Genomic DNA, 24,172 nt, shown 5'->3' with positions numbered 1-24,172 from the left:
GCGGAGGAGGGTGGTATGACTTAGCAGTCTGTCTTTCTTAGTTACAGCCCTCACCAGGCCCTGGGAAGAACAGCATTCACTGAGTCTTTTTACAAAGGGCAGCTGTGGTCCTAGCCTAAAAAAATGAAGTCTTTCCTCCCAGAACACTGTGCACCCACTTTCACAGTCGTTCTCAGGACACCTTCCACCAAAATATAATACATAGCGCCTTTCAACAACCCGGTATATAAGAGGTCATCTTGTTCAAATCCATAGTAATTAGGAGCAAGGGCTAGTATACTCCATCCAAGTCAGCCTGTATTTTTTTGTCAGAATTTTAAAAATTGATTTGAGAGAGATCGACTTATTTATTTATGCATCCATTAGTTGATTCTTATGTGTGTCCAACCCGGGAATGGAACCTACAACCTTGGCATATCAGGATGATGCTCTAACCCACTGATCTTCCTGGCCAGGGCCAAGCCTATATATGTTTTTCAAGCACCAAAGTACTTTCAGTGGGTATATCCACCTTCAACTGGATCCCTGAGATGGGGGCAAGAGCAAGTAGGTCTTAGTGTTTGTGTGTTTACACTTGACCTGCCTTTAACCTTGAGTGAACTTGAGCACTTCCCTTCTGCTCTAAACAATTCTAGCACCTCAAACAGTAATTTAGGGCCTTTTCCCTGCTGCCTTTTGGCTATACATACTCACGCAAACCACTTTGCACTGAAATAATATTTATTTTTTACTTGGCAAAAAGTCAAGTGCTACATTTTTGAAAACAAAAAACTCAATCAAATGCATTACCCATAACAGCAGAGGGTCTGGAAACAGTACAAAACATTCTACTTAAGAACTTAAGATTTTTTTTTTAATATATATATACAAGTTGGTTTAAAATGATATAAGTTCTGTGAGAACTAAAAAATCTACAGCCTGTAGTTTAATAGAAAAAAAAATTAAGACAATTAAAAGATCTTCAGCATCTAGCATTTTGCTTAATTCCCCGTTTATAGCACCTATTTCTCTAGGTTAGAAGATGAGAATTCTAGAACCTATGATGTATGTATTGTACCACCAAGACAAGGTGACTTCTGACTTCCCTCCCACCAGCCCCCATCATCAAGACACTCTTTTCAATCTCCCCACTTACACCTGGAACAAAGAGGGATGACTAGGAGAGCAACTTAGGACCTGGAGTGCAGGAATAAACCTGACTTTTCCTCTCCCCAGAATGGGCTGTTGACAGAAGCCAAAGATGCACTTCAAATGGAAGAGGAATACGTGGGTGGAGACAGCTGTTATCTGCAACATGATGCATAAAAGGCAGGGAATAACTGGACATCACGTTCAGTCACTTGCCTGCAAGTTTAAAAACCTCAGACTAAATAGTTCAAGGGAGGAACAAATTACTAATTACATCGAAGCTTTTAACATGCACAATGCTGGCGGATGTTGGCCACCCCATCAGCACCCCAAGGCTGAGCCAACCAAGTAGAAGAGATGGCTTCAAGCCCTGCCCCACTGTATTAACAAACGTTCCACACGAAGCGCACTCTATACACAGATAAAACGCCTATCACTCCTCCCTTCCTGGATTGAACCCAATTTAGAAAAAGTAAAACCCATTGGGAAGACCAGAAGGCAAAGTAGTTTCTCCTCAAAGCCAAGGGAACCGAGTATGCGAATTTTAGCTGACTTGAGGCCTCCAGCTCCAGGCCCCTGGGACACCAGAAAAGGTCTTGTTTGGGGGGAGGGCAAAGGAGGCTGGGATGGGGATTTTCTTTACCAAGTTATATCAAGCCTTCTGCAGCCTCCAGAGCTGCATATGGATGGAGACTGGTGTTTTAGGGGCATGGCCACTGGCTAAGCAGACAAAAAGTTGAAGTGGAGGTGATGCATCAACAGAAGTGTTCTCACCTGGGGGACACACAGATGGAAAGACAGGTAGGGGATGGATCATTTTAGAGTCCCCAGGAAGTCTGCAATCTAAAGGTTTTCCTGATTTTTCTTTGTTTTTTACTTTTTATAATCAGTGTTATTAGACTTTAAAAAACAAGATAAAGACTAGTCCCAAAGCTGGACTCTGTGAAGAAAGTTGTTTCTTTTATAAATATTTTAATTACAAGTAATCCTCACTCCAGGTAATTTCAGTAACACACAGTACTTGCAGGTACACAAGTTCACATGCACACATGAACACACAGCCCCCAAACTTTCACAGAAAGTCTGACAGCAACCACATAATTGTAAAGGAGCCCTACCTCTCAAGAATGAAGTAAGGGTGAGAGTGACTATGTCAGCCTAAAGAAATCAGAGGGGAAAGTGTGTGTCACTGGAAAAAAAAATACAAGTAGGGATTTAAAATGTTTGGATGAGAAGCCAGAAAGAAAAAACAAAGTGAAATTCTGATTACCAAAATGGAAAAACAAACCAACAAAACCTTCAGATTTCTATATGGAGCTTCTTTCTGTCAAAGAACCTAAATAATAGGCAAACTCGTGTTCCCACTAATATGAGGGCTTCACACAATTGGAAAAAATCAAAAGAAGAAACAAGGAAACAGAGGATGGAAGTTAGTGTAAATCTCTGCATTTTTGGAAAGAGTTAGTTGTCATTAACTCCAGAGCCCAGCATAGTTTCCATGGAGCCCTGAAGGGAGAGGACCCCCTGCCACAAAGAGTTTTGTTCCGGATGAGTCGTAGCAGTGGGTGTAAACAGCATTGGGGAAGAAATCAATGTCTGAAAAGTAATTCCTCCAGGTTTCATCATGATTCTATGGGAAGAGAAAGAGACTCTGTTAGCACCTCTAGGTCATGGGGCAGGAATGGACAGGAATGCTTTCTGGTCTCTTTAAGAGCAGAGGGTCCTGTACCTGTTACCTGATGTCAGGAGACTGATGCATATGTGACTAGGGACCTCACTTTTCCAAATGAACATTAAAGAGGAAGTGAGCAGGCTGAAAAGTTGCTAAACAAATCGAAGGTCTTCTCAAGACAGCTGGAATCAAACTCTAAGAAATCACCCCTAATGCCCTGGCAGCGTCAGCAGCATGTTCCTTGTTCCTCCTCTATTATCACCTGGGGCAGGGGTGGGGAACGTCCAGCCCGTAGGCCGTATAATGCCTGCAAAATCATTTGGTCTGACCCTGCCAAGGCATTAAGGGTGAGTTAATTAAATATTTGACCAAATATATCTAGCAGGCTAATTTTTAAGTTAATTTTGTATGGCCCACAAATTATGTTATAATGTTCAAATGGCCCTTGTCAGAAAAAAAGGTTCCCCACCTCTGACTTTGGGGGAAACCCTATGTCAACTAGTGTGTATTATTGGGCCTGTTTTCTGAGGGATATGCAGACAGAAAAGCAAAATCAAGTGAAAGTACCTCTTGTCCAAGAAATGTCTCTTACTCATGCAAAAGTATGTGGATAAGGGTGTGTGAGTGGGAGTGGGTGGTACAGCAAAGACAATTTTTCTATCTCTGTCTAGTAAACATGTCGGGCAGGGGCTTACTTACCAGCCAGCCTTTGCCAGTGGTTAGTTTCAGATTCTCCCCTGCTAGTCTGGGCTTGGACCCATAACAAGCCGAGAGCCTCTCTTCTAGGAATCTCTGAGCTCGGATGTCATAGAACAGCAGGGAGCCATGCCCTGTGCCTACAGTAATGATGTGCTCATAGAAGCTCACTGATCGGATCCCTGAGAGAGCAAAAGTAAAGGACACTTAAAAAAGTAAAAGGGGAGCATGCACGTAAATCTGTTAATCTGAATTTCTCTGACACCGGGTTCACATAGTACCCCCAAATACCAGGCAGCGCCTTTCCTATGGCAGCAGAGTTCATGAGAAAGCTGAAGAACCCTGATGCCATACTGCCATCCATATACCTAACAGGAAACTTCCCGTAATCCTCAGAGAAAGGCCACACACCTGATGATGCCCAAGATGCTTTTGGCCTGATATTGTAAGTGCACTCTGAACCTCTTTGCCTCCCCTAGACTCAGTCTGAAGTTATCATTCATAACTCTAAGCTTTTCTCCACTATATGTTTCTAACTTATACTGAAACTGAGACCTGCATATTTACAAATCATTACGTTAATAAAGACTTCCTTGCCAGGCTAATGTGGCTTGGTGGTCAAGCTTTGACCCATGAACCAAGAGGTCACGGTTTGATTCCCAGTCAAGGCACATGCCCAGGTTGCAGGTTCGCTCCCCAGTGGGGATGTGCAGGAGGCAGCCTATTGATGATTCTCTCTCATCGTGGATGTTTCCATCTCCTGTTCCCTCTCCCTTTCTCTCTCTGCAATCAATTGGAGGGGGAAACACCAAAAAACATATTAAGACTTCCTTCTAGCCCTAGCCAGTTGCTCAGTGGTTAGTGCACAGGCTTGCAGACTAAAACGTTCATGGTTCGGTTCCCGTTCAAGGACACGTTAATTCCATCCCTAGCGCCAGTACAGCCAATGCAGGAGGCAACCAATCAATGTGTCTCTCATATCGATATTTTTCTCTTCCTCTCCCTTCCATTCTCTCTAAAAAGAAATGGGGGAAAAAATATATCCTCAAGTGAGGATTAAAAAAAAAAAAAAAAAGTCTTTTGGCACATAAGAACTGCTGGATAACATTTGTATAATCAGTATTTCTGTACTAGGTATAAAGTCTACTACTGTAACAGTAATCAAAATATCTTAAAAACTGTTCACATTGTAAGCATCATTGCAGCAAAGCCTATTTATTCTTTCCCTTTGTACTCTCCATTATACACACTATTCTCCCTGTCTGAAATATGAACATCTTCATTATAATTGAAAACAAACAAACCCAAAACACAAGGACTCTTACCACTGCCTCGCTCCCGGGAGCAGACAGACTTGATGTTGTATGATGGCTGCCGTGGATCCAAGAAGGAGACATGAGCTTGGGAGCCCACTGCATATACTGACCATTCACTTCCATAAGCCAGACACACATTCTCACGGCAGTATGGGAGTTTGGTGGAGAGGAGCTGAAAACACAGAAAAGAGATGCACCCATGGCATTACCTGAGAGCACGGAGCAGGGCACTGTTCTTAGACGCTCACCTCTGGTTTCCCTCATGTACAAGGACACAAAGTCAGAGCCAAAAGGACAAGCCCCAACTAAGGAAATAAAAAACTGTTCCACAACTAGGTATGTAAGAGAATGACTGTAATAAACAATATGCAGGTACTGGATAGGATTGGTTAGGGAAAAACTCAAGCTGGAATTAAATAATCAGAAGTAGCGAGAAAGGCCAAGACCCACAGGTGGTTTCATGGGATAACCCCAGGGCTCTAAAACCAAGGTCCCACTCTGTTCTCCACCTTTCTCACTGCTCTTCAGACAAAGAGACTCAATTCTGGCTACCCTCAAGCCTAACTTCCCAATTGTATGGGGGTTGTAGACTATAGAAAACACAACTCATAGGATTGGCTTAACCCTAGGTAACCTCAATCTGTCTTTTTAAAAATATATATAAATTTTATTTTTTAATATATTTTTATTGATTTCAGAGAGGGAGGAAGGGGGAGAGATAGAAACATCAATTATGAGAATCATTGATCGGTTGCCTCCTGTACACCCCCCACTGGGGATCGAGCCTGCAACCCAGGCATGTGCCCTTGACTGGAATAAAACCTGGGACCCTTCAGTCCGCAAGCTGATGCTCTCTCTATCCACCGAGCCAAACCGGCTAGGGTCCCAATCTGTCTTAACCCTGGTCCTTGTTGTTAAACCAATTCTCAATGATTGCCTATTGCATGTAAGGCACCAAGCAAGTGGGGTTAAAAAACTATTAACGCCAAAACTGGTTTGGCTCAGTAGATAGAGCATCGGCCTGCGGACTGAAAGGTCCTAGGTTCGACTCCGGTCTAGGGCATGTACCTTGGTTGCGGGCACATCCCTAGTAGGGGGTGTGCAAGAGGCAGCTGATCGATGATTCTCTCTTATCAATGTTTCTAACTCTCTATCCCTCTCTCTTCCTCTCTGTAAAATTAAAAGTCCCAGGTTCGATTCTGATCAAGGGCATGTACATTGGTGTGGGCACATCCCCGGAGTGGGGTGTGCAGGAGGCAGCTGACTGATGTCTCTCTCTCATCGATGTTTCTAGCTTTCTATCTCTTTCCTCTTCCTTCCTCTCTGCAAAAAATCAATAATATATATATATATTATATATACACACACACATATATATATCAATAAAATATATTCAAAGCAAAACTACTAAGATATGGAGGAATCAATAATTCCTAAGACTGATTCTTCTTGAAAAGAGTTTATCACAGAAGTAATAAGTAGCAAAGGCCTCTGGGAAGAGAAAAGGGCAAAGGATCCAAGGTAGGCTCAATTCATGCAAAATTTGCTTGTAAACATTATAAATCCAAACCATATTCTAATTATCTTATTATTTCAGAAATGACTTATCTTAGTTTAATTGATCTTCAGTTGCCAGTGATTCCTAACATTTACGCTTTCCTGAACTCACAACATGCCAGAGTCAACAATCCATAAGCAAATGTTTAAATGCTTTGTGGATTGGGGACTGAATCTCTCAGCATGTCCTTGCAAAGTGAAAAAAGTGCCCCCTATGATCTCCTTTAAAGATTTAAAGACTTAAATACATATATACATATATATATATATATATATATATATATATATATATATATATATAATGTTTGATTTCAGAAATGAGAGGGATAGAAACATCAATGAGAATCACTGATCAGCTGACCCCTGCATGCCCCCTACTGGGGATTGAGCTGAGCATGTGCCCTTGACCAGAACGGAACCTGGGACCCTTCAATCTGCAGACCAATGCTCTTAGCCAAACCAGCTAGGGCTTAAAGACTTTTAGGAGAGGCATGCCAGACTCAGAATTTCATGCACCATGGAACCACATGCCCAAACCCTTGATTGGTGCTTTAGACAAGAAGGAAAAGGCTCAGGGAGAATTAAAGTGTTTTAAACATAAGGTGAATTTTTAGGTAAAACTATTAAGTCATGCTCATCCTACCTTAAACAGTGAATTTTCAGCCTTCCAGAGATGAAAATAGCCATCCAGAGACACTGCTCCCAATTCCTACAAGAGCAATGAAAAACAGGTTATATTCCAATCTGTAGCAACTAATATACAACAGTAAGCAAAAGACTTAAAGTTCAGGTCCTCCCATTCTTCATTCCTATCCCATGATGATTTCAGCTGGTGCCAGGGAGTATCATCTCATTATCAGCCCTATGAAATGCAGATGGACAGCTTATTAAACTGATGCTTCTCCTTAAAAGAACTCAAGTAATTCCATTTTCTACTAATAACATAAAGCCCTTACTATACAATCATTTCCATGATATCATGTTTGATAGAGCAGAGCACACACATGAAGGACAGTTTTGTGTGTCCAGTGTGAGAGCTTTTACTAATGTAAGTGAAAGGTCTAAGCTTATTCCGAAGCCATAAGTATGGAAGGGAAATAGAAGGCTAAGAGAACTACCCTTCATTGTGGCCTAACTCAGATTTTGGGAGAAGCCTTTTCCTCTTCTGGCTCTGGTTCTCCATCCCAACACTACTGAAGACCCCAGTTTCAGGAGATCTAATGCAGTGATTAGATAAGATGCAGTGTTCAGAAGAGGAGTGAAGAATGAAAAGAAACTGAATACCAAAGAGATAAAAACCCCTGCAAAGGCATAGTGATCCTGGGGAAACTCTTGAGAGGCTGACCCATAAATATAGACCATCCAGAGAAATACAGCAGAGCTCAATACACAGGATTGGTTTCAAAACCTGTTATAATTTCTCATCAGCATCCCTTAGCCTTCAAGAGGTGCTCTGTGGGCTCAGAACCAAGCTATGCAGCAAGCACTGCCTCAGGGAAAGAGAAGGAAAGTACATCTTCCAAGACATAAGCCAAGAAGTTGAAGAGTAATGGGCTTCAGGAAACCTTTGGCAAGCTCATACCTTGTTGTTGTTGTTGAAGGCCAGAGCACGGACCTTGCAGTTGTCAGGGTTTGTGTCTTCCTTGGGGATGTCCTTTAGGATCTTGTGAGTGATGTGAGCATACACAGGAACCTGTGACACACTGTGCCTTGCATCACTTCGGTTTAACACATCGTCTGTCACCTCCCAAAGTCCCATAGAACCATCGCGTGAGCCTGCAGGTCAAGGAGACCACAAATGTCAGATATACTCAACTCTCTAAAGGACAGTCCAGCAGAAGCTAAGATGGGCTATTTTAGTCTAGCTCTTTGTACATCATCCTCATATGTGCTGGTGCTTGTTCAGGTGGCCCACCTCAAAACAGAGAGCAATATGCACTTTAACAGCAATACCAAGGGAGTGATTTGACTAAAGTCTGGGATTTATTTTTATTTTTTAAAATATATTTTTATTGATTTCAGAGAAGGAGAGAAAAAAAACATTTAATTGCCTTGCAAAGAATTAAGTAACCTCTTAGAATCTAAATTTTCTCATTTGTTAAATGAGCCTAGTAATGCAGACCCTCTACTACTGTTCTGAGGATTATATAACATATGTGAAGTACTTACACTAGCAACTAGTAAGATTATTTTTATTTGGGGATCTGGAGTAGGGAATTATATTTTTACACATGAGTACCCAGTAAAAATATTTAGCACTCTGAGCCTACCTTCTAGGCTACTGTGGATATCTAGAAAGCATTTGTATATCTCTAGGTTAACTTCTCTACACTTATTTCCATACATCTTTTTCTGCCCTATCACTGGGAAAGAAATGATACATAGCTTTTATCAATTAGAAACTTAACACTATATAGTTAGTTGTACAAAAAGTGTTTTTTTGCTCCTAATACTTTATAGAACATGTCAACTTTTCCGAAACATGTTAACAACCATTATTTTAATGAAGCCCAACAAAAACATTAGGCTAACATACCATCACACCTGCTCTTTTGGAACACGACAGAGTATGAATAATAAATAAAATTTCCTGACTCCTAGTTGATTTTCTGTTTACTGGTCTATTTTCATTCACATTATTCCTTTTCAATTTCTAGCTTCCCTCTCTCCCGGCCACACCAAAAATCCTTACAAAAAGGCAATTTACCAGACACAGCCATAGTGTCATTGATCCATGCAATTGAAAAGATCCAGTCCTTGTGCCCATCCTTGGGGAGGAGGAAATGACAGATACAGAGAGGGGAGGGAGGAGAAAAAAAAGGAAATTAGTAAAATAAGAATTACAATGCACACTCTTGAGAAGCACACAAGTCTGGCTGAAAATATCTCTGTAAAAATTACAACTCTATCTCTGGTGATTTCAACCCCTAGGGCATGATCTCATAATCTTTAACTTCTGTCTGGAGGTGCAAGGCTGGGATAGAACTGGCATTCCTGTGAACTACAAGCTTGCCTGGTCGACACACAGCTCTGGCCTTCATTCTCTGATGTCTTATTTGGGGCTCCTACATATAATTACTCACCTCTCATCCCTCCAGCCTCCTCAGTCTCTTCCTTGCTCCCTGTGACAACACTTATAACTGACCTCTTTGCTGTTCCTTCTGTCTGAAACTCTCTTCCTCCAGACATCAACATGGCTGCTCCCTCATTTCCTTTAAGTCTCCCAGCTCAAATGTCATTCTTTTCTTTTTATATATTTTTAAATTTTCAATTATAGCTGATGTACAATTTTTTTTAAATTACAGTTTACACTCAATATTATTTTGTATGTCAAGTCAAATGCCATTCTTATCAATGAGGCCATCCTCTGAAATAGTATTTTCTACCACTTTCTATTGCTTTAGCCTGCCTTATCCATGGTACTTATCAAACTCTGGTGAGTACTTGTTGGTTTATATATTGCCTTCCTTCACTAGAATGCAGGCTTCAAGAGGATAGGGGTTTTATCTGTTTTGTTTACTGGTGGACCCCAAGTGTCTAATGTGTGGCCATAGAAGGCTCTCAGTAAATAGTTGCTGAATGAATGCTTTAATAAATTTTGCCCTGACTAAGGGCAATAGGGATGTGTGGAAACTGCACTCAAACACTAATCAACTGCTGCTGGCTCCTGAGGTACGCTGCTCGCCCCTTCACCAAACACATAAGCTCTGTCAATATACCTGCTACTTCTGGGGAGTCCTCCCGATTTCTGAAATCTTACCCCCACACCTTATCACTAGGGGGCGATGGGAGGGGGTCAATGTGAAAAAACAAGACTACCTCTAACTACAGTCATTGGGGAAACTTACATCTCCCACACACACAGGATCTAGTGTAGGCAGCCGGTAGATGGCAAGACTGTTGGGGTTGTCTCCTCCAGTGGCTAACAGTGTTCTAGAGGGATTCAGCTCGATGGCATGGATACCACAGCCCTGCTGAGTGATACCTCCAGGCTCCCGGTCCTTCAGAATGGGAATCTTGGTAATCTGGCTCGTCTGGATATCCACTACAAAGAGCTATAAGAGAAAAGGGATATAAGCTAAGCCATTCCTCTTTAATGTGGCTAATCCCAAGTACAAACATCCATTGGCCATCAGACATTTAATTAATGCCTACCACATGCTAGATACTGGGAATTATTAAAGGCACCAGCAGCGCTACCAGTCATATGAAACATGAAGATAATATAACAGAGACAAGTATAATATGCTACATGCACACACATTAGGAAGCAATAAATTTTGCTTGGGATTCAAAGACAGCTTCAAAGAGGACTTGCATTGGACTATGGACCTAAAGAACCTGCCTAGCCATGGCAGGCAGCTCAGTCGGTTGGAGAGTTATCTAGATATGCCAAGGTTATGGGTTTAATCTATCAGGACAAATAAAAGAATCAACCAATGAATGCATAAGTGAATGGAACAACAAATCGATGTTTCTCTCTCCCTGTAAAATTAAATTTTTAAAAATTGCTTCACTAAAGGTTTTTCTGGTCTGGGCATATTTTCAATATCAAATTTCTATCCACACATGCATAGAAACTTAGAAACAAATCACAATTCCCAGAGCACATCACAAACACTATTAAACATACCTATAAATGCTACTACGTTTGCTGGAGTGACCTAAGACATATAACAAAGTACAGGTTATTAACGTCTCACTGCTTATGTCTATCACATCATTTTGTTCTGTGCCTCCATGCCTTTGCTCATGCTGCTGCTTCTGCCTGAAATGCTCTTCTCTACCCCATTTACCAATCTAACCCTTTTTCACTCACCAAGATTTTCAACTCTGAGAAACGTTTTATCGATAAGATAAAGGACACTCCAGAAAATCTACTATTTAATTCTTTATGTGATTTAAGGATTCACTCCTTCATTCACTCATGTATTCTAGGTGCTAGGAATGTAGCTACGAGTAAGAGAGAAATAATCTCTGCCCTCCTAGATTTTATAGTTTCAGAAGTTGATTTAAAATCTCGTCAGCAATTGTGCCAAAGCCAGATGACATCAAATCTTTGTATAAAGTAATCTAGTGCATGTGCAGAAGGAGATCTACTAGTATGAAAGGAGAAATTAGATAAACCTTAAACTTAAAATACGAAAAGGAAAGTAGCTGGACCAAGAGTGCCAGGCAGAGAGGACTGAGGAAAATTTTTACAAAGGCAGTGGAGATGGGAGGAGGGAATGACATAACCCCTAAGGCAGACTGCATAAGGCAAATGCTCTGCCTAACTTGAACCATTGCTTGTGTGTCCCACAGGCATTTTAAAATCCAACATGTCTAAAAGAAACCCTCTTCCTCCCAAACTGCTCATTTCATCTAACGCCACAATCCACCCAGTCACCCAAGCCTGGATTTATCCTAGAATTCTTTCTCCCTCATTTCATCATCCAATCCAGTCCTGCCAAATCTACCTCCTCAAATATTCTTACAGTTGGCTCCTTCCTCTCCATCCTCTCTTCTCTCACCACCTCTCCTCTGGACAATTGCAATTAATCTTTGTGCTTCCAGGCAAAGCCACCATAAAAAGACTCTTCTCCATAATCAGTCATCTTCATAAAAATGGGAATCCTCCATGTCAATTAAAAAAATATCCAATAGTTCCCCTTTACCTTTATCCAAGAGTCTTATCGTGGCATAAAGATTCTCCTCAATCTGGCCCCTACCTATATCTTTCTAGCTCAGTGGTTTCTAACGTGGGGCACAAGCCCCACGGGGGGGGGGCAATTCGAGAATGAGTTATTAACAGTGAATTTTTTGCATTTCTTATGGTGCTAGGGGCCTCATAGACGGTAAAGAAATATTATTGTTACATATTTGTACATTTCAGTTCTCTAGTATATGCTTTGAAACTTTATTTACTATTTTTTCATATCACTTCATTTTTTTTTTTTTTTAATTTCTTAGTGATTTCTTCCTTAGTACTTCAACTGTCCTTTCCTCTTATTTTTCTCTTTTATGGATGCCATGTTCTTTGGAAGCTTGTTTAGATGAAGTTAATGGCCTTTTGGGCTTCTTCCATGTGAATAGGAATTCAATTTTTGAATAAGAATTATATTGCCCTAGCCCTAACTGTTTGGCACAGTGGATAGAGTGTTGGCCTGCGGACTGAGGGGTCCCAGGTTCAATTCCGGGCAAGGGCCTATACCTTGGTTGTGGCAAATCCCTAGTGGGGGGTGTGCAGGAGGCAGCTGATCAATGTTTCTCTCTCACTGATGTTTCTAACTCTATCCCTCTCCCTTCCTCTCTGTAAAAAAGCGATAAAATAAATATATTTAAAAGACAAACAAACACAAGAGTAAACTAAACTGCAGCCTACAAAGATCTGAGTTTCTCCTGTGAATTTGAGGGCAGGCTAAAATTTTTAAGAATGATTTTAGTCCATTCCTTTGCCATTCTCTTCACTGCCATCCAAGAAGGTGAGGAAAATAAGTTCTATCTATTCATATCCAAGAAAGTCTAAAGTCCAACCCCTGCAGTTTTGGAGATAGGAAAGATCTAGCCAAATTAGTTACCTATTAGCTGTGTGATCTTGGGCAAGTCACTTAATCTTTCTGAATATTATTATCTATAAAACTTGAATAATATTATCTATCTCATTGGGTTGCTAAGAAATGAAATAAAATGTAAAGTGTTTAGCAAGGGCTCAGCACAGAATAAGTGCTTAACAAGTGATAGGTAACAGTACTATACCATGCTCATATTCGTTTAGTTTTGCAGGTTATAAGAAAAGCTATTCTATATGAAAAACATTTGATACATGGGCAATGAAAAAACTGGTAAGAATTGGGTCTGCAGAGGGCCTAGGAAACCAAGAGTTTATCCCAATCTCACCTCATTCTTGCATAGGAATGAAAAAGCACCATGTGAAGGACAGAGTTCTTTTTCTTCTTCAAAGGAAGGGACACTGATGTGGAGGAGCTGTCACAGAATCTCTCTCCAAGCTCTCTGACAAGGGGCCAAGGCTTCATGCATTAGCCTACTGGGATCCCTGCCAGAAACTAGCTGCGTGGCAAGGTAAACTGGAGGTTCAATGGCTCCCTGTACTTTACATTCTAGAACAGAAGAAGAAAAAAGAAAGCAAAAGTCTTACAATCAGGAAGATTATAAGACTAGTGGGTATATCTCTGCATGTATGAATGTGTTTGTAGACACATGCAAATGTGTTTACCGAGAAAGACCAAGTAAGGTGGCTTAGTAAAATGGTGAACTCACAAAGTTTCTAAAACTCAAGAGTATTTTAGCTGGAGCCTAACAGAGAAAGGAAAGCAAATCCACATAGGTCACACAGACATCAAGATAAAGTCTACTGGGTTAGACAATAAAAGGGGTTAGACAATAAAAGGCAAGTGGGCAGCCTAAGTTTGCTGAAAGTTGGGGAAGAAAAGACAACCAAAATCAAATAAGAGGAATTCATTTCCTATTTCAAACCCAGAAAATGTGGGAGAGCAAAACAGACCTAAGACCAAGAAACACAACAGGAAATGGTCAGACAATATGCATCAAAAATTAAAAATGTGTAAACTCTGTAGTTTCAATGTCAGGAATTTATGCTAAGGAAATACTGACAGGTAAACAGTGTTAATTATAGTGCAACAATTTAAATCAGTGAAACACCGCAGGGGGATTGGGTAAAGACACACTCTTCAATGGAAAGATATGTACACATATAACACCTTTATAAAGTAAATAAAATAAATAAATAAAAGACACACTCTTACTTCTTGAGCATTACAGCACAAAGACGTAAGAACAATATGGTTTGTGTACCTGCCCAATGAGAAGCAAAAATCTCTCTCTAGGTGCTATTTATTTAATATATTTGTATTGATTTCAGAGAGGAAGGAAGAGGGATAGAGAGATAGAAACATCAATGATGAGAGAGAATCATTGATTGCCTGCCTTCTACATGCCCTTCACTGGGGATTGAGCCCACAACTTGGGTAGATGCCCTGACTGGGAATCAAACCTTGATCTCCTGGTTCATAGGTCAACACTCAACACTGAACTACACTGTCCGGGTGGTGCTATTTATTTTTTTAATTGATTTCAGAGAGAGAGAGAGAGGAAGGAAGGGAGAGGGATAGAGAGAAACATCAATGAGAGTGAAACATGGATTGGCTGCTTCCTACACAACCCCTACCTGGGAACAAGCCCAAAACCCAGGTATGTGCGTATGTGTCCTGACCGAGAATCAACCAACAGCCTTTTGTTTTGGTGCATAGCATGATGCCCCACTGAAGCACAGCAGTCAGGACTCTCTAGTTTCATTGAGCTCCAAAAACCTCCCTTGTGGCCAAAAAGGGAAACTCCTTTTGCTGTATATCCTATCACTGTATTTTCAAACCCCTACTTCACTCTCCCCAGAGAAGATATATAATACATAAATGTGTTCAATTTTTATCAGTAAACGAGACAAGTAATGAATGGTAACTGATCAAGGCTACTTTCACTGTTTCTTTAGGCTAAGAAAAAACAAGATTTATCTAGCTGAAGTAACATTTTTAAAAAATAAGAGTTCATTTATAATACTGTATCAGCAATAATAGAAATAAAAAGTGTAAAAGATCACTCATGTCCTCTTTTTTCCAAGTCTGTTTTCATTTGTCAAGTTTGTTTAGTCCTTTGCCACATGCATGTATAACTGTGCATAGCTACAATCAGCAGAGATCAATTTTATTTCATTCCATTTAACATATCAAATGCTTTGCATGTTTACTCTTTATGTTAATAACTACATAATGTCATGCAGACTTGATTTACCATAAATTACTCAAGTATTCTACTGTTAGCATTTAGCTAAAATAGCTTCTAATAATTATTTTGTTTTTTTTTAAAAAAAAAAAGACTTTTCCTTTGGATAAATTCCCTAGTCTGAAAATATTAGGTCAAAGGGTATATTTTTATTCATTCAAGACATGACATGTACCAGGCTTTTGAAGCATAATGCCAAATTACTTTAAAAAAAGTTTTAGTGGCAACATTGTTGTCCCACCACCTCTCTATCAGAACTGGATATTACTACCCTGGGCATGCACCTCAGTTAGTCCGAGTGTCATCCAGATAAGCCAAGGTTGCAGGTTTGATCTCTGCTCAGGACACACACAAGCAGCAACCAATGAATGAGTAAATAAGTGGAACAACAAATCGATGTTTCTACCTTCTTCTCTTATGCAAGCTCTCTCTCAAATCCAAAAAAACCTGGATATTACTTTATTTCTAATTTACACACAGAAAAATATTTTCCTTTTATCTATATTCATTCTATAATGAAATTTAAATACAATTTCCTATAATTTACAAATTGTACATCCTCTTATATCAATTATATCTCAAGGAATCATTTTTTAAAAATATATATTTTATTGATTTTTTTTACAGAGAGGAAGGGAGAGAGATAGTCAGAAACATCGATCAGCTGCCTCCTACACACCCACAACTGGGGATGTGCCCGCATCCAAGGTACGTGCCCTTGACCAGAATTGAACCCGGAACCCCTTAGTCCGCAAGCCAACACTCTATCCACTGAGCCAAACCAGTCTCGGCTCAATGAATCATTTTTAAATGTTTAAGCTGTTTGGGATGAGAATGACATTTATAGGGTAGAGAAATAGTCACTTCTTAAATGTACCTGAATCTGGCCAAAAATACACCTAGAACCTACAATCATAAAACCACTTCCATACTTCCTCCTCCTTCACCACCACCACTACATCAACAATTTTATTAAGCACATGTTCTAGGCACTGTGCTAACATCTCATTAATGCTCTTCAGGACTGTTAGACCCCCAGAGCAAGGACAATGGACCAGGCACAAAAACTCACCAGAGCAGGAAGTCCCAAAGCCTAGCGCCTAGCACCTAGCCAGGAACAAAACTTGGAAAACAAGAATGTGGCCCGGAGAGCAACCTATCCTCCCCTAGCACATCACTGGTCAGGTTTACACTCCCTGACCTCTTCCTCCCTAAAGATAACATCGAGGCTTCAGTTGTATTTGAGCTTCAGACCCAAAAGAACAGCAAAACCAGACAAGTGGCTGCCTCAAGACCAGCTACATTGACTAATGACCCCCCTGACAGTGAACAATCAGTGGAGACCAGGACCCTGAAACAGAACACCTGGAAAGCTAATGAATATTCTATTAAGAGCCTCCCCTGAGATCTCCCCTAAGATTTCACCAGCCAGAAAGAGATACTAGTAAATAACGCTCAGGACAAAGGACCCAGCCCTCTCTCCTTCCAAGGAGCAAGCCTATATCTTTCCCCCCAAGCACATATCCCCTGGCCTCGAAGGGATCCGTCAGACTTGAAACTAAGGGAGCAATGGGCAATGGCAGCTCATCCGTCCTGGGCTTAGGCCCTGAGTCTGTCCCAAAGGCCCCCTTTTCTCTGCATAGCCCTTCCCTTTGGATATCCCATCCCTCAACCCCTTTACCTCAAATTCACTTTTTCTTAAATCACCATCTGAGATGGCTATTTAGCCTGCCTGCACATCACCAACTTTAACCTTTCAATAACTCTGCTACTTTCTCCATTTATCTTAAAGGTAAGAGAAGGCTTAGAATATACATTCAAACCTCGGTTCTCCAACATCTCCCATCTCGAACAATTCGGTTTTCAACCAAGTTGTCACAGAAAAAAATATCTAGGTTGTGGGGGAAAACTTTGGGTTTTTGACTTGACAACACTTTTTTTTTTTTTTGACTTGACAACACTTTTCAATGCTGATACCTCAGCAGGACAAAAAGCTTCCTCTAGGGCACCAAAGGAGACAATGCTTTTGTCACTGGCATCAAAGATTAGCACAATTTTAAAACATAAAGAGGCCATCAAGAATGCTAATGTTGCCAACGGTGTGAAAGTGCTCACCAAACCACATCACAGGCAACTGAAGAGGTAGAAAAACTGGGGTTGATTTAGATAAACAAAAAGCAATTAGCTGGTGACAGGATTCCCAAGGCAGTGTGATACCTGAAAAAGCGAAGGCGTTACATGCAGAAGTCCCGAAAGACACCCCTGGAAGGAGTGCTGGCAGTGGTCCTTCTAAGGGCAGCAGGGGGTGTTTATAGATTAAACAGTACTAGTACATGAGACATGCATTATATATAAGAAAGGTTTAAAAAGGCAATCATGCCGAAACATTAAAAAAAAAAAAATAGGCTGGCCATCTCTGCTATTATTCCTGAGCTTATTGGCCTTCCAGTTTGCGTGTCATTCCATAGCACAAGGCAATTCCCACCCCAGGAATCAGGCTACAGAAAACTTTACAAAATATCTCTGCTGCTTTTATGAGAGGAAGACCCACTGGCTCAGCAGATTTCAATATTATAACCCCAAGCCAGGTAACTAGGAAAGGGCCTGGCTTTTTAGCATTTGTGTACCCTCAGTTTAGTGCTGAGGAAACTTAGGTACATATGAATAGGTGATTTTAGAATATAAATGGCTGTGGCATACTTTTCCTACTGAATACATTTAAATCATTTTATTGATGACAAAATTTCAAGACATTGAAACTTAACTTACTATTGAGAATCAAACTTGAACTCTCCCCCGCTCCCCAAATTCTCACATATTATCCAAAGACAGTTCTCATTGTTTAAATAATTTTCCTTTCTTTCAAACTGAGGGAAGTCTGAATTTGCCAAGAGCATTGGAAAAACTTTGGACTCACTATCACTAATACTATTTTTGAATAAGATATTTTTCAATTGAAGTATTTCCCAAGATGTCCACACCACCTTATCAGCACTTGATAAGTGGTAATATCCATTTTAGAAAGAGGGAAACAAAGGCACAGCTAAGGGAATCATTTGCCAAATGTCACAAATTTCAGAGAAAAGCAGTGTTCTTGGTTCCCTGCTTTGCTTCTGGAAACTAAACAAAACAAAAAACCCTAACAATAAAAAGAAAACAGACTTAAGGCCTTGGGGACATAGGAAGACAGAAATCATCCATATTAACAATAGGTTAAATTATTACTTAATATTATTCTCACCTTCAAAATAATAAGTGCCAGAAGCAAGACACTATGATGATTAATTTACAACTCAGCAACATTTGCTGGGCAAAACACTATAATGGTATGTGTGGAAAATGGAACTAATTTCTCCAAATAAGATATTCTTTCTATTCCGAGTGACAATGAGACTAGAAAAATGAAGTTTGCTTGCCGCAACTACATAGTTTTGAAACGCTTCTATATGACAAGCAGCCTTCAACAGAAGAGGAAATGAAAGTTTGGCCCCAACAACCACGGTATTAATTCCTTCCTTAAAACTCACATTTAAATCTTTGCCTATCTATAATAATAAAAGCCTAATATGCTAATGATACCGGACTTCCTTCCGGACCAAGTCAGGGCTGCTAGGGAAGGCGGTGGCAGCAGTCAGGGGGGAAGGGAGGGACTACTCTTGCAGGAATTTATTTCGTGCATCAGGCCTCTAGTATCCTTTATAAAAAAACACTTCTAGTACTTAAGACTTTCTTCATTTACAGCAACCATCTCTCTTCCAATTAATCAAGATGTTTCTGTCCAGGGTAAATTTATGACATTACCTGTCTATTCACTGAGAGTGAGGTAAGCATGGAGAGAGCAGCTAGGCCACACCTCATCTTATCTTATCTCACACTTCCTAAAGAATCATTTCCCACTGCCAGGCCCTGCCTCTTTTCACTCATCGAACTGTCAGTCATCTAACATCATTCTATTTGTGCCATTCTGTTCCAATCATATCTACCATACCCAATCATAGATTGACTTATTTTATCCATGTCTGTAATTGTGCTGGTTATATAGCTTACTGATAAATTTTCCCCTTCATTCACTTATAACTGTCTTCTGTCATTCTATATTAAAATATTCTCCTACTTACACTTAATTTTTCTCTTCTGAGACTACAGAGCAGAGAGAAAGCATGTACATCCTCAAAGATACTACCAGACACACATTCCCTGCCTATTCTTATAAGATAAATATCTTTCCAATTCTATTCCCTAAAAGTGAATGTTTGTCAAGTGCTATTTCAAATGCTTCTACATATGCCTTTAGGCTAGCAGGCTTTCCCTATCATGTATCCTGAACAATGCTCAGTCTTTCCTCTGAGGTGTCTTTCCTCCATCTTTCCTTTGAGGCCTCTGACTTAAAAAGCAACATCAATTTAAAAATGAAGACAAAAAACATCTAGAAGCATGGGCATAGTAACTATATGGCAAGAGGCCTACAGAAACAGACTCCTCTAAAGATTTATCAGAAAAGTAGAGCTGAAAAAGGAACAGAAAAAGAGAGGAAAGAAATCACCAACAAATAGAAGAAAATGTAAAGGAGAGTAAAGCAATCTCCCCCCAAGAGAAACTGATGGGGGAAATGAGCAATGAGAGGTTCTAGAGCATGTAGAGCCATATATCCAGGGCCTAGGATAAAGTTCGCATCCTCCAGACACTTACCGTGTTGCATTTTGTGCCACACACCACCTGCCTATGATTCAGCCATTGAGATGCAAACACTTTATTAAGGGTCCCAAGATGAAACTCTCTCTCCTTCAGGAGACTGGGAAGTTGCTGTGCTGCATAGCCATGCAACACGCGAGAGTAGCTGGTTTCATTCTGTAGCATGACTTCTCGGTTCTTCAGGTAGTACACTAAGGATCTCTTCACTGGGGGGAGTCTTTTCCTTTTGTGAAGGGAGTGATCCCAGCCAAACTGTGGAATGCAATATTAGAAATCAGGGCTTTGGCTACCTTCCTTCAGAACAAGGGATCCTACTGTATTAAGGAAATCACCAAGAACTCATCCTGCAGGATTTACATGCAACAGAAATATAAGAACAGGAATTTCAACCCAGACTATTCAGTTTAACTCTTCCAACACAGTAAAGATGCTCCTCAAAGTCAAACCTACCTATGAGAAAGGAAAGACAAGGAAATGGAAGCAGAGACCAACAAGGACAAAAAGTTTACTAGGCCTTTTAGGAGTGAAAGATTCAGAGACCCTAAAAGATATCCTGGATAGGGAAGGGAATGACTGGGCTGAATGATTACCATAGTAACCTGGGTTCATCTCTACCCAGCCCCCTTCTCCCTTTCAGCCTGTACTCCCTTCAGAGCATGAAGGATGCGGCCCAGATTTAGGGTCCCAGGTCTTTCAGGATGCACTATTAATGGCCGCCCGCATGTCACGAGGCCCCACGCTCCAGGCAGTTGTAGAATTCCAAACTCAAGACACCAACGGGGTGGGAAGCACGGGAAATCAGAGTCCGAATACGCGTCCAACAAGGTCTTCCCCTCCAAAGGGGGCGGTATAGAGATGATACCTGGGATACACAGCTCAGGGCTTGTGTATCCGTAGCGAGACTCCTCCCCATATCAGAAACGCAATCATCCCTGCTTCCCGGGGCCCTTGTAAGGACTTCACTCTCCCATCCCCCAGTTTTCTGGGAGGTTTGTTCCCAATGTCCCTCGACTTCGGTGTTCTTTCCTCCAAAGCTCAGATCTGGTTTCTCAAGCCTCATTCCCGACTGCAGACCTTACGCAGCATATGCACCATTTTGAGGTTCCCCTTGAGCTCCTCACCCCGGCCTCCCTGCTCTCCCGTGAACTCCTGATGGCCCAGCCCTGACTCTTAGGTCGGGGCTCCACTCCCCCGCTCCCCCCGATCTCATCCCTAACTATAGACCTTGGATCCCGGTACCGGTTCCCCAATCTGCAAACCTTATATCCCCTCCTCGGGGTGCCCTGGCCTTACCACCCGAGTCCCAACCCTCGCAGCCCTCACCTGCGGGCCCTGAGCGTCACTCCCGGTTCTCGGCGAGGCCGGCGCTTTCCGCTTCCTGCTAACTGCTTTCCGGGCCATAGTGGGCAGCGCCGGCGCGGCCCCGCGGCCACATGGGGCGGGGGGAGCGAGGGGGGGCAGCCAGACGGCGGGTCATATACCGGGCCCCCGGAGCCGTGCACTTCGGTGTGCCCGGCCCGGAAAATGGCCCGGACCCGGGAAGTCAATAGAAAAAAAGGGGAATCAGGCAGAAAGGAAGGAGAGAAGGAGAACCCGAGGCTGGAAAAGGGGAAAGGAAAAGAAAGCAGGAACAAGAAGAAGCTTTCGGACGATCCAGTCCAGAAAGGACGGCGAGCGGCTAGAACCAAAACACCGCCCCCCCCCCCTCGTCCGCGCTCCGTCACCCCTGCGCAGCCGCACTTCGCAGCGCGTCGCCATGGAGACGCCGCGGGGGCCTAGCGGGGCGGGGCTTCGAGCTCCGAGGAGCGTCCGCCCGCGCCGCACGGCGGCCGCCCGCCCGCCCCTCCCTTTCTAACGGCAGGAAGGTGGCCGCAGGCAGGCCGGCGGCCTGAGGCCGCAGGAATCTGGGTTCCCGCCGCCCCGCCGACCTCAGACCCCGCCCGCCCATCCTCCGGCTCCCGGAAGTGAGGGCAACTGAGCCCCAGCGGGGGAGGAACCCCTCCCAGCACCCGCCTTTACCCGGCAGCCACCACTGGTTATCTCCCTCCCCGCGCCGCAGGTTTCCCCGAGCCTGTGGCATGAAGGGCTGGGCCCTGGGGGAGGAGACAGAAACTGCTCCCCTCCACGCTCACCTTGCCGGTATGGTCGTACTTGCCCCTCTGCAGAAACCTGCCCTGCCCGGCACAACCGACCCCCCAGCCGGAGGAGCCCTCACCCCGCGAGCCCCCGCCCCCCGCCCCCGCCTACCTTCTCTTCAGCCCTAACCGGTAACAGCCCCTCAGTCACCTCGCCTCCCTTTGGAGCCCCTGGACTTGTCGGCCACATGGTCTTTTGTGTTTTGTGAAATAGTCCTCACTCCGCCCTGGCCGGTGTGGCTCAGTTGGTTGAGCTTCGTCCCATGCACCCAGAGGTCACGGGTTGGATTCCGGTCAGGGCACCACATGGCCGGGTTTCGGGCTTGATCCCCAGTAGGGAACGTGCGGATGTTTCAATAAATTAATTAAATAAATAAATAAATAAATAAATAAATAAATAAAATCAAAAAGCATTTTTGAAGATAGGCTTCACCCCATAATTTATGTTTCTTACATTTCCAATGCAGTCCTAAACCGAGGACTGGAATAGGGGATGGCCACTGCCTGCCTGCCTTCCTCCCTCTGGGGGCCCGGGTTATATCTCCATCAGGGCAGATTGGGTCAAATTCTGAACCATAGAGAAGAAAGTGGCCATTGGCTTCTCAGTTCAGGTAGGGTTGGCATTGGTCACCAGGCAAGAAGGTTTCTTCAGGATGATCCTGGTCTGCATTGTCAGAAGATCCTGTAGGAACTTGAGGCCAGCCTCTACATCCCTCAGACAAAACAAAAAAAACACCCTGCAAGGAAGCAGGAATGCTTTCTTGTGGCTGACCAGACTCAGGCTGCAATGCCCAGTTACCTGCAGGTCCCTTCAGGCTTCAGGCCTCATACCTTCAGGGAGCTCTGCTGGCCCATCTGAAGTTCTGCTTCCAAAGAGATTTGGGTTTGTTTTCCAAGTTGAACCAGAGACCAGAGACCAGATGGAGATAGGATCCCTCGCCATCACCAATCAGCACGGCCACTAACCCCTAATGCCACCTTGGGAAAGGCAGCCTCATCTCACTTGGTCAGGCCTGTTCCCTTTAGAGACATACACACAGTGAATGGGTCAGAAGTGGGTCAGCTCCTTTTTGTGTTTTAGCCTGTTGTTCTAGTTCTCTCTTGCCTCACAATGGCCTGAATGCAGGAATCTGTTGAGCAAGAATCTGGAATTCCTGAGAATCTCTAGGCTCTTGCTGGGCTGTGCTTGGATTCTGGGGTCCTTTGCTCATATCAGAGGCTGTACATACTCAAAGTTGACACACTTCGCCTTGACATCCCAATAACTATCTCTGACCCTTACAGCAAAACTCACCATTTCTACGGAGATAAAATAAACATTCATTTGGAAGATTAATAGTCAACAATTGCTTTTAAAAGACTGATAATGCACCGAAACCGGTTTGGCTCAGTGGATAGAGTGTCAGCCTCCAGACTGAAAGGTCCTGGGTTGGATTCTGGTCAAGGGCATGTGCCTTGCTTACGGGCACATACCCAGTAGGGGGTGTGCAAGAGGCAGCTGATCAATGTTTCTCTCTCTCATCAATGTTTCTATCTCTCTATCCCTCTCTCTTCCTCTCTATAAAAAATCAATAAAATATATTTAAAACAAAACAAAACACAAAAACTGAGACACAAGCCTTGGCTGGGGAGCTCGTTAGAGTGTCATCCGATATACCAAGGTTGCAGGTTTGATGCCCAGTCTAGGTACATATAAAAATCAACTAGTGAATGCATAAATGAGACAACAAACCAATGTTTTGCTCTTTCTGATCAAACCGATTTCGGCAATTAATAATTAAAAAAAAAAAAGATTGTTCTTCTAAAAAAACAACTGGATTACATACACACACATTAGCCTAGGCCTACATAGTACCATCAGGAGCATCAACATCACTGTCTTCCACATCCACATCTTGTCCCACTACAAGGTCTGCAAGGGAAGTAACATGCATGGAGCTGTCGTCCCCTATGATAACAGTGCTGCCTTCTAAAATACCTCCTGAAGGACCTGCCTGCCAAAACCAGTTTGGCTCAGTGGATAGAGCATCAGCCTGCGGACTGAAAGGTCCCAGATTCAATTCCGGTCAAGGGCATGTACCTGGGTTGCGGGCACATCCCCAGTAGGAGGTGTGCAAGAGGCAGCTGATCAATGATTCTCTCCCATTGATGTTTCTAACTCTCCCTCTCCTTTCCTC

The 24,172-nt window shown here is 42.5% G+C and overlaps 1 protein-coding gene across 2 annotated transcripts; it reads right to left on the bottom strand.

Moving 5' to 3' along the window:
* Positions 1-702: 702 nt before the first annotated feature.
* On the bottom strand, positions 703-21,576 carry DCAF12 (DDB1 and CUL4 associated factor 12). Of its 2 annotated transcripts, XM_036433549.2 has the most exons (9): positions 21,184-21,576; positions 19,858-20,112; positions 10,218-10,424; positions 9,077-9,137; positions 7,952-8,145; positions 7,013-7,078; positions 4,822-4,984; positions 3,500-3,678; positions 703-2,758 (listed from the first exon to the last, which is right to left on the bottom strand). In XM_036433549.2, exons 1-9 carry the CDS (start codon positions 21,259-21,261, stop codon positions 2,600-2,602), a joined length of 1,362 nt encoding a protein of 453 aa, XP_036289442.1. In that variant the 5' UTR covers positions 21,262-21,576; the 3' UTR covers positions 703-2,599. The 2 variants fall into 2 exon arrangements, with proteins under 2 accessions (XP_036289442.1, XP_045436008.1); XM_045580052.1 differs by lacking the exon at positions 19,858-20,112.
* Positions 21,577-24,172: the final 2,596 nt, after the last annotated feature.

Source organism: Pipistrellus kuhlii, unplaced genomic scaffold, assembly GCF_014108245.1.
Source record: "Pipistrellus kuhlii isolate mPipKuh1 unplaced genomic scaffold, mPipKuh1.p scaffold_m20_p_12, whole genome shotgun sequence".
NCBI classification, from domain to species: domain Eukaryota; kingdom Metazoa; phylum Chordata; class Mammalia; order Chiroptera; family Vespertilionidae; genus Pipistrellus; species Pipistrellus kuhlii.
This window is presented reverse-complemented; position numbering and strand designations above follow the sequence as displayed.